This window comes from Styela clava, chromosome 8, assembly GCF_964204865.1.
Source record: "Styela clava chromosome 8, kaStyClav1.hap1.2, whole genome shotgun sequence".
Lineage (NCBI taxonomy): Eukaryota > Metazoa > Chordata > Ascidiacea > Stolidobranchia > Styelidae > Styela > Styela clava.
The window spans coordinates 2,996,217-3,013,227 of record NC_135257.1 but is presented as its reverse complement, the minus strand read 5'-3'; the positions used below and the strand labels follow the sequence as shown (position 1 = coordinate 3,013,227).

At 32.9% G+C, this 17,011-nt stretch overlaps 4 protein-coding genes across 5 annotated transcripts in view; all 4 read left to right on the top strand.

The window, feature by feature from the left end:
- The first annotated feature begins 1,939 nt into the window (after positions 1-1,939).
- On the top strand, positions 1,940-5,561 carry LOC144425684 (cytosolic sulfotransferase 3-like). The gene is made up of 6 exons (XM_078115193.1): positions 1,940-3,626; positions 3,698-3,811; positions 4,173-4,282; positions 4,496-4,631; positions 5,003-5,121; positions 5,373-5,561. The coding sequence occupies exons 1-6, from the start codon at positions 3,416-3,418 to the stop codon at positions 5,559-5,561; spliced, it is 879 nt and encodes a 292-aa protein (XP_077971319.1). The 5' UTR covers positions 1,940-3,415.
- A 2,929-nt stretch (positions 5,562-8,490) lies between these two features.
- LOC144425844 (sulfotransferase 1B1-like) lies at positions 8,491-11,132 on the top strand. 2 transcript variants are annotated; one of them, XM_078115571.1, is made up of 3 exons: positions 8,491-10,177; positions 10,249-10,362; positions 11,047-11,132. In XM_078115571.1, exons 1-3 carry the CDS (start codon positions 9,967-9,969, stop codon positions 11,103-11,105), a joined length of 384 nt encoding a protein of 127 aa, XP_077971697.1. In that variant the 5' UTR covers positions 8,491-9,966; the 3' UTR covers positions 11,106-11,132. The 2 variants fall into 2 exon arrangements, with proteins under 2 accessions (XP_077971697.1, XP_077971696.1); XM_078115570.1 differs by lacking the exon at positions 11,047-11,132 and adding an exon at positions 10,724-11,027.
- Positions 11,133-11,311: 179 nt separating this feature from the next.
- On the top strand, positions 11,312-12,627 carry LOC144425594 (sulfotransferase 1C2-like). Its single transcript, XM_078114903.1, has 3 exons — positions 11,312-11,672; positions 11,924-12,095; positions 12,253-12,627. The coding sequence occupies exons 1-3, from the start codon at positions 11,664-11,666 to the stop codon at positions 12,360-12,362; spliced, it is 291 nt and encodes a 96-aa protein (XP_077971029.1). The 5' UTR covers positions 11,312-11,663; the 3' UTR covers positions 12,363-12,627.
- A 2,414-nt stretch (positions 12,628-15,041) lies between these two features.
- LOC144425855 (sulfotransferase 1B1-like) overlaps positions 15,042-17,011 on the top strand; it is a 2,828-nt gene continuing 858 nt past the window's right edge. Inside the window, exons 1-2 of the mRNA XM_078115601.1 lie at positions 15,042-16,728; positions 16,800-16,913. Of these exons, the coding sequence (XP_077971727.1) occupies positions 16,518-16,728; positions 16,800-16,913 (325 nt within the window). The 5' untranslated portion in view covers positions 15,042-16,517. The remainder of the gene's footprint in view (positions 16,729-16,799; positions 16,914-17,011) is intronic.

Below are 17,011 nucleotides of genomic sequence, written 5' to 3'. Positions count from 1 at the left end.
CTATCATTTTCATACAGTTGTGCAATAGATGTCCTTTGTTTATGCCTCTTTTCAAGACCGAAAAAATATTTTGTATTATGTTCCCCTTCTTCAGCCCATTTAATTTTACTTCTAATCAGGTAGCCACGAGTTTTTTGCTTCAACAATTCATTTAGAGACTGCTTTGCAATTTCCAGTTGTTGCATATTGTCATCAGATTGGTGACTGGCATACTTGGTTTCTAGCGAAGATATTAATATTTCAAGATCTTTCATCTTTTTTTTGTGCGAATTGGTGATCACAATGAAAAATAGCGGCACCTTGTGGCGATTGCGGCGAAGAAGCGAACGTACGGTAACGCAGCACGGTGACTTACTATTGCACAAATTCAAGTTTTGTATACTAGCGTATTAGTTTATTTTGATAACATAAAATGAATTGAGTTTGTACATGCCAAAGAAGAACCATTCCACCATCGAATACCGGTATCAGACTTACAGATAAAGTATGGTACTGGTGAGTTAAGGCACCGGTACCATATCACTGTGAATTACGCTCTCATCTTTTCGTTACAGTTTTGCCGTGAATAACTAAAGTATGCTAAGGAAGAACTTTACAACTTCTCCGATAATTTTTAACATGTGACGTAGATAAGTGCCAAAGCATATCACGTTTATTTAAAATTTTAAATGTTACTCTCACTGCATTTGCAGTCAAATTAACTTTTTCCATTTTATTTGTACGCTTGCACAGCTGCTATGTTTATGCTTATCTTTTAGCTTTTTTCATTACAGTTCTGCGGTAAACAACATAAATATGCCAATAAGGAAGCATTACAATGTACCAATAGTGTTCAACATGTTATGAAATATCGTGGTTGCGGTTTTATCAATGCAAAAAATATTTTCTGGTTTAACAGCGTGATGTAATTATTGTAAAGAGCTTTCGTGTCTATATATTTAAGCATTGCTCTCTTGTGTTGTTCTCGTTGTTCTTTGACACGTTTTGAAGAAATTGTTTTTCTCTTTGATTACTGAACCAATTGCTTTGAAATTTCCAGTGATTAGAGATAGAATTTTTTTCCAGGAGGCTAGTACTTTTTTTTTGCTATGACGTCATCAAAATTATGTGGCTCTACCTGTCCATATATTTGAGCATAGCTCTCTTGTTGTTCTTGTTCTTTGACACGTTTTTGAACACCTAGTGGAAAACCTAAAAAGTCGCTTTTCTCATTGATTACTGGACCAAATGCCCTTAGTATTTCAATTCAGGTTGCAATTGAATGGATAAAAACAGATCATTTTCACGGGACATGTGAAATGGGTGGCAGACAACTCGACTACAGCTAGGCCTGGTGAGTTGTCCGTGTAGTCGAGTCGTCCATCAGCCCTAAACAGTTGTGAGAGTCACTGTACCGAAAGTTGATTCAGGTGGTGTTAAGTTGAAGTATGTTATTTAGTGACGTTTTTATGTGAAATGTTTGACTGTGGTACGTGATACGGTACGTAATTGACTCATAGCACGAGATATTTCAATTGATGTTTCAATATAATCAAGAAGAATGGATCATTGAATATGATGTATGAATAAAAATGATTGGTATTTTATCTTTATAAGCAAAAGTTTAATCAGCCCCTTCCCGGGGGCCAAAAGCTACTAATGCATATGAAAGTATAATATGGTACGTTTTCTATTCTAGATATAATATAGAAATACCAATTTAATCACAAATGACTTCAGAGTTGCAAATGGTCACATTGCCAAGGTTTAAGCATGAACATTGAATGGAACCGGTATAGTTCAAAAACCTATTCATTGAAAAACCTATTCGTCTGCCAAACCAACCCACTTAGTAATATATATTGCGTACACCGTACAGTATTTGAACTGCCTGGAAATTGAGTTTTGTTTGCACAACTTCAATCGCCTTACATTGTAGCTATCGAGACCACTCTAATGATACTGTTTACTAAAAAAAGGTTTGTATTCTACAGAGGAATATATGTCGGTCAAGCAGGTTAATAATTGACTCTGGCAATAAGAACGTACATTAGTTGTAACTTCCAACTACTTTGCAGTGCTTATTTAGATGTGCTTTTAAGGTACTCGTGCATTAATAGTTGAAGTTGCAGAGAGACTTGCAGAGCACTAAATACTCGTGATGGACCTAGCCCGTCACTAGCGCTACTTGTTTTTTTTTTGGCATTCAGGCCACAATAAAGAAACAAATATGAGACGAAACTGGCCTTGACAATAAGCTTTGGAAAGCCGTTCGAAACCAGGAAATCGAATCGAATATACTAAATGCCAATTCAAGGTACACATAATTTGCCGAAATATAGATACATGATTTATTAGCAAATTTTCTAATTAATAATAATTTGTGATTTAAGGTACTTATACTTTGCCGAAATATAGATAGATGATTTATCAGCAAATTTTCTAATTAATAATAATTTGTGATTGAATACTTTAGATATGTGTGATATTTCAACAGAACCTATGAGACCAATCATTTGTACCACACCACACATCATTTGGATTAAACATTGTTTGCGCCAAGATTTGTAGTGGCAAACGGACAAAACGAGAGCGTTAATATGTGAAATTCAATAAGGAATCATTAATACGACTTAGACTATCTGACGAATGCCAATCCTGAAAACACTTGGATTCTACCCAAATCCGCATCTATAATAGATGCAGTGACTACAAAAATAGAATTCAGACGTCAATATTGAATACACAATCTTTAATTTAATTACTGTTGTCTACAGGAAAGACCTCACTGGGCTTGTAGAAAAGTAGGATTCTTAAATTCAAATTCTTAAAACGGGTGGATTATACCCAAATCCGAACGTAATAGACACAGTGACTACAAAAATATAATTCGGATGGCAGTATTAAATGGAACAGCTTCTTATTTAATTACTGTTGCTTATAGGGGGAAAATAGCGCGAGTGCTTATCATTCTTATGGTTTCGTTTCCTGTTTAGCACCTGATCTACTGGGTCTGTGGAATAGTGGGATTGGTAGTTTTTTTTGGATGACAATATGAATATTGTTGCTATCGAATAGTTAAGTTACATCTCTTTCAAGTTTAATTATAATTCATGTTGTTACGATATGGTTCCATCGGACTGAATTAATTTCTAAAATAAATAATATCGCATGCTACATTCTTACGGATAAACTCTTTTATTATATCATAATGACGATTTTACTACATTTAACACGGCAGATATAAAGTCAGGTTCAGTGTTTTGTTCAAAATACATTTTATGGAGTTTTACGACCGAGCAAAGGTAGTTTAAATATAAGAAGGTTGACACTTTTCTTTTATATATTATTATTTCAATGCAATCAAATTTTATTTGAATATGCAAGACTTGGCCCTTTCATATAATTGCAGTGTTTTTTGTAAATAATAAACTCTATGGCAAATCTAAAACAAGAACTACCTGAATGGTGCCAGAAAGACTTCGTCCATTTCCAAGATACTTTCACATACTCTCCAGAAGACAAAGTTCTAGAATGGAATGATCATTTATTCATTCCGCAGTTCCATCCAGATACAGTATCTTATGCATTCGATCATCATGAGCCAAGAGAAAACGAAGTGATGGTGGCATCGTGTGTAAAAACAGGTTTAAAAAATAGTTACAAATAAAAGAAACAGAAAAATGACAGACAATATCAAGTTATGTATTCTTTTTAGGCACAACATGGACTCGAGAAATTATTCGTCAGATATTGTATGGAAGAGACGAAAAACTTGATAAACTGACAAAAGATATCACTTTACCGCATTTGTATCTTGAAACATGTACACGTAGGTTATTGTAGAAATTAATAGATACATTGTTACAAATACATATCATTCTATTGAATGCCCACTTACAACTGTTTTTACTAAGAAAAACCGTGATCAATGTTATCGCGTTTGTAGCCCTACTATTGGGTTTGCTTTGATACTGTTTGTTGGCATTTTAAAACGTAAATAACATACAATGAGCCCTATATAGCACTGATGATTTTTACTTCCATTCAAAATAGACAATTCAATATACACTACAACATTGTTTTTCCCAAACACAGTACGCTTGTTATTTATTTAATACTATGTAGATTTCTCAAATGTCGCTATTTCAAAGTGATAACTTATGCTTGATGGTTGTCGTCGTATATTTTAGCTTCAAAGTTCAATGTCATGCACAATATTCCTATACCTAGAAGATATTTTGTTACACATCTACCAGCTGAATTGGTGAATTTAGAAAAATACGAAAAAAGGAACATAAAGGCAAGCCTATGTTACGTATATATAAGCTAAGAGAATAAAATTCTGGAAATAAAATATTCTATCGATCATTCGAAGTGATATTATAGATTTACAAAAGTAAAATATAACATAGTGAAGAGCTGTATTATATGCCACTTAGTAAACAATTTAAATTGTATTTACAAAATATGAATAAACAAGCAATGAAAAATTTTATTTGTGATCATTCTTCAGATCGTTTACACATTGCGGAATCCAAAGGACAGGCTGGTATCGTTCTTTCATTTTGTTAAGGGATTTCCTTGGCAGGGTGAATTAGCAAGATTTTCACCCGATGATTGGAACGATTATTTTGAACGACAAATGAAAGGTAATAGCATTCACAGACTGGGGACAAACAACAATGTTATTTTATGAAAATGCAAAAAATGTAGTCGATAATCCAAAGTATTTTGCTTAAATAACTAAAATCTAATGTCGAAAAATGTTTAGTGAAAGCGATTATTTACATACAATATTATTTTATGCCAGAAAGAGACCAAAGATTTAGTGTCTAGTCCAAAGTATTTTGGTTAAATAACTGGGATCTTTAATGTCAAAAAACGTTTATTGAAAACCTTTTTTTTTAATTGTCTAATACAAAAATTCCTTTGAAAAGCATCAATTATCAGGCAAACGACATTGGATTGAAAATAATAAAATAATCAATTAGAAAATAAATAGAAAATTTTATTCAATTAGATCCTCTTCCTCTGGCCATACGAAAAGGAGAATCATATTTGGATCACATTTTGAGTTGGCTGCCTCATATAAAAAACAACAAGAATGCAATATTGATCGTGTATGAAGAAATGATAAAAGTAATCCATATTGAACTAATTCTGAACAACAACAAATGATCACTCAATCAAGCCATCTAAAAGATGTCTGTTTAAAAAATTTTAATTTTGAAATATTTCTATGTTTTGAAATTTTATCATACAACTAGCTTTAAAAATGGAATACGTTGTATACGTACAAACATGAGTGTATAATGCGAATTACTGTGTAATTGATATGAGATGACATTTCTTACAGCCTGACCTCAAAATGTATTTTGTTTTATATCAAGAATCCTTTCGAAAAAACAAAAGAGTTGTCAGAATTCTTGGGAGTAGAACTATCAGATGACGAAATCTATGAAATAGTTAAAAATTGTTCAATTGACAACATGAAGAAGTCGGATATGGAATCGAAATCAGAAGATGGAATGAATCGCCATGCAACTAAGCAATGCTTTACAGATACAAAAGTTTTATAAATTAGTTCGTTGCGTCATAAGATTATGCTGCAATACTTGTGTTTTGGTATATTTATTAGATAGTTTTGTATGCTGTTTAGCCACGAATTTGTATATTTGTCTTTAATTCTTCCCTTTCTTAGTGAGTTATTATATTTCAGGAACCATTGGCAAGTGGAAAAACTATTTTACCGCGGAACAATCTGATGAAATAGATAGACAAGTTGAAGAAAAGATGAAAGAAACAGGAATCGAATTTATATATGAATAAGTTTTTATCGTAGAATATTCAACTCATTCTAATTTAACCGTTAGGCCCCAAGCCGACTGGAAGCAAATTTGAGAACTTGTATTAATTCAGTATAAACTTTATTATTCTTGCCAATCGCTTAAGCTTGTTATTAATGTACTAATGAGTATACTGGGAACTTTAGTCTTTTAGCATTAAAAAATTTAATTTGGTCGTTTAATTTTTCATATATATATATATAATTTAAATATATATACACTAAATTTATATTATTTATAATTTTCATAGAAATATATGAAATATTTACCGCGTATCAAATGTTGTAAGAATATAAATAAAATATAAATTTCAAGAAATGGTAATTTAAGTATACTCTATGGCAGGGGTGTGCAATGTGCGGCCCGCGGCCAAATTGAGCGGCCCGCGGAGAAGTGCCAATTTGGAATTGTGTGCGGCCAGCAAAACTAGTTTTTAATTCAGTTTGATCTGGTTCCCTTTGCGCTGCAAAGCTTATATATTAGTCCAATTTATTATCTATGCCTATGACGTAACAACGTCCTAACAGCGTAAGCGAACAACGCGATTCATAATGCTGTCACTTGCTGAGCAGCGAACAGTTCAAGGAAAATGCAGAGCAGACGCTAATGAATTTGTAAGATCGGACAATTGAAAATTAGGCATCTGGAAAGCAGTTAAAAATGATTTAATATCGAGAGATACAAAAACTAAAGAAGTTTTGGTTCCAGCCTATCAGTTGATTTTGTCTAAATCCAATCTAGAATGAGATTTGACAGCAAATTATTTGTAAATGAATCTTGCCGTAATTTACCGAAAACATCTTAACCAAGATAACTTTCCACATTTCGAAAAAAGGGCATGGCTTTAAATATGGCACCCTTCGGTAGCACATTTTTTTCAGATTGTCTTAGATTGTATTATGTATATACGACCTTTTATAGAATGCAAAAAATTACTTTTATTTATTTCAAAATTTTCTGTGGACTTCAAGAGATTAGTTTTTTTGTGCGAATTGGTGATCACAATGAAAAATAGCGGCACCTTGTGGCGATTGCGGCGAAGAAGCGAACGTACGGTAACGCAGCACGGTGACTTACTATTGCACAAATTCAAGTTTTGTATACTAGCGTATTAGTTTATTTTGATAACATAAAATGAATTGAGTTTGTACATGCCAAAGAAGAACCATTCCACCATCGAATACCGGTATCAGACTTACAGATAAAGTATGGTACTGGTGAGTTAAGGCACCGGTACCATAACACTGTGAATTACGCTCTCATCTTTTCGTTACAGTTTTGCCGTGAATAACTAAAGTATGCTAAGGAAGAACTTTACAACTTCTCCGATAATTTTTAACATGTGACGTAGATAAGTGCCAAAGCATATCACGTTTATTTAAAATTTTAAATGTTACTCTCCCTGCATTTGCAGTCAAATTAACTTTTTCCATTTTATTTGTACGCTTGCACAGCTGCTATGTTTATGCTTATCTTTTAGCTTTTTTCATTACAGTTCTGCGGTAAACAACATAAATATGCCAATAAGGAAGCATTACAATGTACCAATAGTGTTCAACATGTTATGAAATATCGTGGTTGCGGTTTTATCAATGCAAAAAATATTTTCTGGTTTAACAGCGTGATGTAATTATTGTAAAGAGCTTTCGTGTCTATATATTTAAGCATTGCTCTCTTGTGTTGTTCTCGTTGTTCTTTGACACGTTTTGAAGAAATTGTTTTTCTCTTTGATTACTGAACCAATTGCTTTGAAATTTCCAGTGATTAGAGATATAATTTTTTTTCCAGGAGGCTAGTACTTTTTTTTTGCTATGACGTCATCAAAATTATGTGGCTCTACCTGTCCATATATTTGAGCATAGCTCTCTTGTTGTTCTTGTTCTTTGACACGTTTTTGAACACCTAGTGGAAAACCTAAAAAGTCGCTTTTCTTATTGATTACTGGACCAAATGCCCTTAGTATTTCAATTCAGGTTGCAATTGAATGGATAAAAACAGATCATTGTCACGGGACATGTGAAATGGGTGGCAGACAACTCGACTACAGCTAGGCCTGGTGAGTTGTCCGTGTAGTCGAGTCGTCCATCAGCCCTAAACAGTTGTGAGAGTCACTGTACCGAAAGTTGATTCAGGTGGTGTTAAGTTGAAGTATGTTATTTAGTGACGTTTTTATGTGAAATGTTTGACTGTGGTACGTGATACGGTACGTAATTGACTCATAGCACGAGATATTTCAATTGATGTTTCAATATAATCAAGAAGAATGGATCATTGAATATGATGTATGAATAAAAATGATTGGTATTTTATCTTTATAAGCAAAAGTTTAATCAGCCCCTTCCCGGGGGCCAAAAGCTACTAATGCATATGAAAGTATAATATGGTACGTTTTCTATTCTAGATATAATATAGAAATACCAATTTAATCACAAATGACTTCAGAGTTGCAAATGGTCACATTGCCAAGGTTTAAGCATGAACATTGAATGGAACCGGTATAGTTCAAAAACCTATTCATTGAAAAACCTATTCGTCTGCCAAACCAACCCACTTAGTAATATATATTGCGTACACCGTACAGTATTTGAACTGCCTGGAAATTGAGTTTTGTTTGCACAACTTCAATCGCCTTACATTGTAGCTATCGAGACCACTCTAATGATACTGTTTACTAAAAAAAGGTTTGTATTCTACAGAGGAATATATGTCGGTCAAGCAGGTTAATAATTGACTCTGGCAATAAGAACGTACATTAGTTGTAACTTCCAACTACTTTGCAGTGCTTATTTAGATGTGCTTTTAAGGTACTCGTGCATTAATAGTTGAAGTTGCAGAGAGACTTGCAGAGCACTAAATACTCGTGATGGACCTAGCCCGTCACTAGCGCTACTTGTTTTTTTTTTGGCATTCAGGCCACAATAAAGAAACAAATATGAGACGAAACTGGCCTTGACAATAAGCTTTGGAAAGCCGTTCGAAACCAGGAAATCGAATCGAATATACTAAATGCCAATTCAAGGTACACATAATTTGCCGAAATATAGATACATGATTTATTAGCAAATTTTCTAATTAATAATAATTTGTGATTTAAGGTACTTATACTTTGCCGAAATATAGATAGATGATTTATCAGCAAATTTTCTAATTAATAATAATTTGTGATTGAATACTTTAGATATGTGTGATATTTCAACAGAACCTATGAGACCAATCATTTGTACCACACCACACATCATTTGGATTAAACATTGTTTGCGCCAAGATTTGTAGTGGCAAACGGACAAAACGAGAGCGTTAATATGTGAAATTCAATAAGGAATCATTAATACGACTTAGACTATCTGACGAATGCCAATCCTGAAAACACTTGGATTCTACCCAAATCCGCATCTATAATAGATGCAGTGACTACAAAAATAGAATTCAGACGTCAATATTGAATACACAATCTTTAATTTAATTACTGTTGTCTACAGGAAAGACCTCACTGGGCTTGTAGAAAAGTAGGATTCTTAAATTCAAATTCTTAAAACGGGTGGATTATACCCAAATCCGAACGTAATAGACACAGTGACTACAAAAATATAATTCGGATGGCAGTATTAAATGGAACAGCTTCTTATTTAATTACTGTTGCTTATAGGGGGAAAATAGCGCGAGTGCTTATCATTCTTATGGTTTCGTTTCCTGTTTAGCACCTGATCTACTGGGTCTGTGGAATAGTGGGATTGGTAGTTTTTTTTGGATGACAATATGAATATTGTTGCTATCGAATAGTTAAGTTACATCTCTTTCAAGTTTAATTATAATTCATGTTGTTACGATATGGTTCCATCGGACTGAATTAATTTCTAAAATAAATAATATCGCATGCTACATTCTTACGGATAAACTCTTTTATTATATCATAATGACGATTTTACTACATTTAACACGGCAGATATAAAGTCAGGTTCAGTGTTTTGTTCAAAATACATTTTATGGAGTTTTACGACCGAGCAAAGGTAGTTTAAATATAAGAAGGTTGACACTTTTCTTTTATATATTATTATTTCAATGCAATCAAATTTTATTTGAATATGCAAGACTTGGCCCTTTCATATAATTGCAGTGTTTTTTGTAAATAATAAACTCTATGGCAAATCTAAAACAAGAACTACCTGAATGGTGCCAGAAAGACTTCGTCCATTTCCAAGATACTTTCACATACTCTCCAGAAGACAAAGTTCTAGAATGGAATGATCATTTATTCATTCCGCAGTTCCATCCAGATACAGTATCTTATGCATTCGATCATCATGAGCCAAGAGAAAACGAAGTGATGGTGGCATCGTGTGTAAAAACAGGTTTAAAAAATAGTTACAAATAAAAGAAACAGAAAAATGACAGACAATATCAAGTTATGTATTCTTTTTAGGCACAACATGGACTCGAGAAATTATTCGTCAGATATTGTATGGAAGAGACGAAAAACTTGATAAACTGACAAAAGATATCACTTTACCGCATTTGTATCTTGAAACATGTACACGTAGGTTATTGTAGAAATTAATAGATACATTGTTACAAATACATATCATTCTATTGAATGCCCACTTACAACTGTTTTTACTAAGAAAAACCGTGATCAATGTTATCGCGTTTGTAGCCCTACTATTGGGTTTGCTTTGATACTGTTTGTTGGCATTTTAAAACGTAAATAACATACAATGAGCCCTATATAGCACTGATGATTTTTACTTCCATTCAAAATAGACAATTCAATATACACTACAACATTGTTTTTCCCAAACACAGTACGCTTGTTATTTATTTAATACTATGTAGATTTCTCAAATGTCGCTATTTCAAAGTGATAACTTATGCTTGATGGTTGTCGTCGTATATTTTAGCTTCAAAGTTCAATGTCATGCACAATATTCCTATACCTAGAAGATATTTTGTTACACATCTACCAGCTGAATTGGTGAATTTAGAAAAATACGAAAAAAGGAACATAAAGGCAAGCCTATGTTACGTATATATAAGCTAAGAGAATAAAATTCTGGAAATAAAATATTCTATCGATCATTCGAAGTGATATTATAGATTTACAAAAGTAAAATATAACATAGTGAAGAGCTGTATTATATGCCACTTAGTAAACAATTTAAATTGTATTTACAAAATATGAATAAACAAGCAATGAAAAATTTTATTTGTGATCATTCTTCAGATCGTTTACACATTGCGGAATCCAAAGGACAGGCTGGTATCGTTCTTTCATTTTGTTAAGGGATTTCCTTGGCAGGGTGAATTAGCAAGATTTTCACCCGATGATTGAAACGATTATTTTGAACGACAAATGAAAGGTAATAGCATTCACAGACTGGGGACAAACAACAATGTTATTTTATGAAAATGCAAAAAATGTAGTCGATAATCCAAAGTATTTTGCTTAAATAACTAAAATCTAATGTCGAAAAATGTTTAGTGAAAGCGATTATTTACATACAATATTATTTTATGCCAGAAAGAGACCAAAGATTTAGTGTCTAGTCCAAAGTATTTTGGTTAAATAACTGGGATCTTTAATGTCAAAAAACGTTTATTGAAAACCTTTTTTTTTAATTGTCTAATACAAAAATTCCTTTGAAAAGCATCAATTATCAGGCAAACGACATTGGATTGAAAATAATAAAATAATCAATTAGAAAATAAATAGAAAATTTTATTCAATTAGATCCTCTTCCTCTGGCCATACGAAAAGGAGAATCATATTTGGATCACATTTTGAGTTGGCTGCCGCATATAAAAAACAACAAGAATGCAATATTGATCGTGTATGAAGAAATGATAAAAGTAATCCATATTGAACTAATTCTGAACAACAACAAATGATCACTCAATCAAGCCATCTAAAAGATGTCTGTTTAAAAAATTTTAATTTTGAAATATTTCTATGTTTTGAAATTTTATCATACAACTAGCTTTAAAAATGGAATACGTTGTATACGTACAAACATGAGTGTATAATGCGAATTACTGTGTAATTGATATGAGATGACATTTCTTACAGCCTGACCTCAAAATGTATTTTGTTTTATATCAAGAATCCTTTCGAAAAAACAAAAGAGTTGTCAGAATTCTTGGGAGTAGAACTATCAGATGACGAAATCTATGAAATAGTTAAAAATTGTTCAATTGACAACATGAAGAAGTCGGATATGGAATCGAAATCAGAAGATGGAATGAATCGCCATGCAACTAAGCAATGCTTTACAGGTACAAAAGTTTTATAAATTAGTTCGTTGCGTCATAAGATTATGCTGCAATACTTGTGTTTTGGTATATTTATTAGATAGTTTTGTATGCTGTTTAGCCACGAATTTGTATATTTGTCTTTAATTCTTCCCTTTCTTAGTGAGTTATTATATTTCAGGAACCATTGGCAAGTGGAAAAACTATTTTACCGCGGAACAATCTGATGAAATAGATAGACAAGTTGAAGAAAAGATGAAAGAAACAGGAATCGAATTTATATATGAATAAGTTTTTATCGTAGAATATTCAACTCATTCTAATTTAACCGTTAGGCCCCAAGCCGACTGGAAGCAAATTTGAGAACTTGTATTAATTCAGTATAAACTTTATTATTCTTGCCAATCGCTTAAGCTTGTTATTAATGTACTAATGAGTATACTGGGAACTTTAGTCTTTTAGCATTAAAAAATTTAATTTGGTCGTTTAATTTTTCATATATATATATATAATTTAAATATATATACACTAAATTTATATTATTTATAATTTTCATAGAAATATATGAAATATTTACCGCGTATCAAATGTTGTAAGAATATAAATAAAATATAAATTTCAAGAAATGGTAATTTAAGTATACTCTATGGCAGGGGTGTGCAATGTGCGGCCCGCGGCCAAATTGAGCGGCCCGCGGAGAAGTGCCAATTTGGAATTGTGTGCGGCCAGCAAAACTAGTTTTTAATTCAGTTTGATCTGGTTCCCTTTGCGCTGCAAAGCTTATATATTAGTCCAATTTATTATCTATGCCTATGACGTAACAACGTCCTAACAGCGTAAGCGAACAACGCGATTCATAATGCTGTCACTTGCTGAGCAGCGAACAGTTCAAGGAAAATGCAGAGCAGACGCTAATGAATTTGTAAGATCGGACAATTGAAAATTAGGCATCTGGAAAGCAGTTAAAAATGATTTAATATCGAGAGATACAAAAACTAAAGAAGTTTTGGTTCCAGCCTATCAGTTGATTTTGTCTAAATCCAATCTAGAATGAGATTTGACAGCAAATTATTTGTAAATGAATCTTGCCGTAATTTACCGAAAACATCTTAACCAAGATAACTTTCCACATTTCGAAAAAAGGGCATGGCTTTAAATATGGCACCCTTCGGTAGCACATTTTTTTCAGATTGTCTTAGATTGTATTATGTATATACGACCTTTTATAGAATGCAAAAAATTACTTTTATTTATTTCAAAATTTTCTGTGGACTTCAAGAGATTAGTTTTTTTGTGCGAATTGGTGATCACAATGAAAAATAGCGGCACCTTGTGGCGATTGCGGCGAAGAAGCGAACGTACGGTAACGCAGCACGGTGACTTACTATTGCACAAATTCAAGTTTTGTATACTAGCGTATTAGTTTATTTTGATAACATAAAATGAATTGAGTTTGTACATGCCAAAGAAGAACCATTCCACCATCGAATACCGGTATCAGACTTACAGATAAAGTATGGTACTGGTGAGTTAAGGCACCGGTACCATAACACTGTGAATTACGCTCTCATCTTTTCGTTACAGTTTTGCCGTGAATAACTAAAGTATGCTAAGGAAGAACTTTACAACTTCTCCGATAATTTTTAACATGTGACGTAGATAAGTGCCAAAGCATATCACGTTTATTTAAAATTTTAAATGTTACTCTCCCTGCATTTGCAGTCAAATTAACTTTTTCCATTTTATTTGTACGCTTGCACAGCTGCTATGTTTATGCTTATCTTTTAGCTTTTTTCATTACAGTTCTGCGGTAAACAACATAAATATGCCAATAAGGAAGCATTACAATGTACCAATAGTGTTCAACATGTTATGAAATATCGTGGTTGCGGTTTTATCAATGCAAAAAATATTTTCTGGTTTAACAGCGTGATGTAATTATTGTAAAGAGCTTTCGTGTCTATATATTTAAGCATTGCTCTCTTGTGTTGTTCTCGTTGTTCTTTGACACGTTTTGAAGAAATTGTTTTTCTCTTTGATTACTGAACCAATTGCTTTGAAATTTCCAGTGATTAGAGATATAATTTTTTTTCCAGGAGGCTAGTACTTTTTTTTTGCTATGACGTCATCAAAATTATGTGGCTCTACCTGTCCATATATTTGAGCATAGCTCTCTTGTTGTTCTTGTTCTTTGACACGTTTTTGAACACCTAGTGGAAAACCTAAAAAGTCGCTTTTCTTATTGATTACTGGACCAAATGCCCTTAGTATTTCAATTCAGGTTGCAATTGAATGGATAAAAACAGATCATTGTCACGGGACATGTGAAATGGGTGGCAGACAACTCGACTACAGCTAGGCCTGGTGAGTTGTCCGTGTAGTCGAGTCGTCCATCAGCCCTAAACAGTTGTGAGAGTCACTGTACCGAAAGTTGATTCAGGTGGTGTTAAGTTGAAGTATGTTATTTAGTGACGTTTTTATGTGAAATGTTTGACTGTGGTACGTGATACGGTACGTAATTGACTCATAGCACGAGATATTTCAATTGATGTTTCAATATAATCAAGAAGAATGGATCATTGAATATGATGTATGAATAAAAATGATTGGTATTTTATCTTTATAAGCAAAAGTTTAATCAGCCCCTTCCCGGGGGCCAAAAGCTACTAATGCATATGAAAGTATAATATGGTACGTTTTCTATTCTAGATATAATATAGAAATACCAATTTAATCACAAATGACTTCAGAGTTGCAAATGGTCACATTGCCAAGGTTTAAGCATGAACATTGAATGGAACCGGTATAGTTCAAAAACCTATTCATTGAAAAACCTATTCGTCTGCCAAACCAACCCACTTAGTAATATATATTGCGTACACCGTACAGTATTTGAACTGCCTGGAAATTGAGTTTTGTTTGCACAACTTCAATCGCCTTACATTGTAGCTATCGAGACCACTCTAATGATACTGTTTACTAAAAAAAGGTTTGTATTCTACAGAGGAATATATGTCGGTCAAGCAGGTTAATAATTGACTCTGGCAATAAGAACGTACATTAGTTGTAACTTCCAACTACTTTGCAGTGCTTATTTAGATGTGCTTTTAAGGTACTCGTGCATTAATAGTTGAAGTTGCAGAGAGACTTGCAGAGCACTAAATACTCGTGATGGACCTAGCCCGTCACTAGCGCTACTTGTTTTTTTTTTGGCATTCAGGCCACAATAAAGAAACAAATATGAGACGAAACTGGCCTTGACAATAAGCTTTGGAAAGCCGTTCGAAACCAGGAAATCGAATCGAATATACTAAATGCCAATTCAAGGTACACATAATTTGCCGAAATATAGATACATGATTTATTAGCAAATTTTCTAATTAATAATAATTTGTGATTTAAGGTACTTATACTTTGCCGAAATATAGATAGATGATTTATCAGCAAATTTTCTAATTAATAATAATTTGTGATTGAATACTTTAGATATGTGTGATATTTCAACAGAACCTATGAGACCAATCATTTGTACCACACCACACATCATTTGGATTAAACATTGTTTGCGCCAAGATTTGTAGTGGCAAACGGACAAAACGAGAGCGTTAATATGTGAAATTCAATAAGGAATCATTAATACGACTTAGACTATCTGACGAATGCCAATCCTGAAAACACTTGGATTCTACCCAAATCCGCATCTATAATAGATGCAGTGACTACAAAAATAGAATTCAGACGTCAATATTGAATACACAATCTTTAATTTAATTACTGTTGTCTACAGGAAAGACCTCACTGGGCTTGTAGAAAAGTAGGATTCTTAAATTCAAATTCTTAAAACGGGTGGATTATACCCAAATCCGAACGTAATAGACACAGTGACTACAAAAATATAATTCGGATGGCAGTATTAAATGGAACAGCTTCTTATTTAATTACTGTTGCTTATAGGGGGAAAATAGCGCGAGTGCTTATCATTCTTATGGTTTCGTTTCCTGTTTAGCACCTGATCTACTGGGTCTGTGGAATAGTGGGATTGGTAGTTTTTTTTGGATGACAATATGAATATTGTTGCTATCGAATAGTTAAGTTACATCTCTTTCAAGTTTAATTATAATTCATGTTGTTACGATATGGTTCCATCGGACTGAATTAATTTCTAAAATAAATAATATCGCATGCTACATTCTTACGGATAAACTCTTTTATTATATCATAATGACGATTTTACTACATTTAACACGGCAGATATAAAGTCAGGTTCAGTGTTTTGTTCAAAATACATTTTATGGAGTTTTACGACCGAGCAAAGGTAGTTTAAATATAAGAAGGTTGACACTTTTCTTTTATATATTATTATTTCAATGCAATCAAATTTTATTTGAATATGCAAGACTTGGCCCTTTCATATAATTGCAGTGTTTTTTGTAAATAATAAACTCTATGGCAAATCTAAAACAAGAACTACCTGAATGGTGCCAGAAAGACTTCGTCCATTTCCAAGATACTTTCACATACTCTCCAGAAGACAAAGTTCTAGAATGGAATGATCATTTATTCATTCCGCAGTTCCATCCAGATACAGTATCTTATGCATTCGATCATCATGAGCCAAGAGAAAACGAAGTGATGGTGGCATCGTGTGTAAAAACAGGTTTAAAAAATAGTTACAAATAAAAGAAACAGAAAAATGACAGACAATATCAAGTTATGTATTCTTTTTAGGCACAACATGGACTCGAGAAATTATTCGTCAGATATTGTATGGAAGAGACGAAAAACTTGATAAACTGACAAAAGATATCACTTTACCGCATTTGTATCTTGAAACATGTACACGTAGGTTATTGTAGAAATTAATAGATACATTGTTACAAATACATATCATTCTATTGAATGCCCACTTACAACTGTTTTTACTAAGAAAAACCGTGATC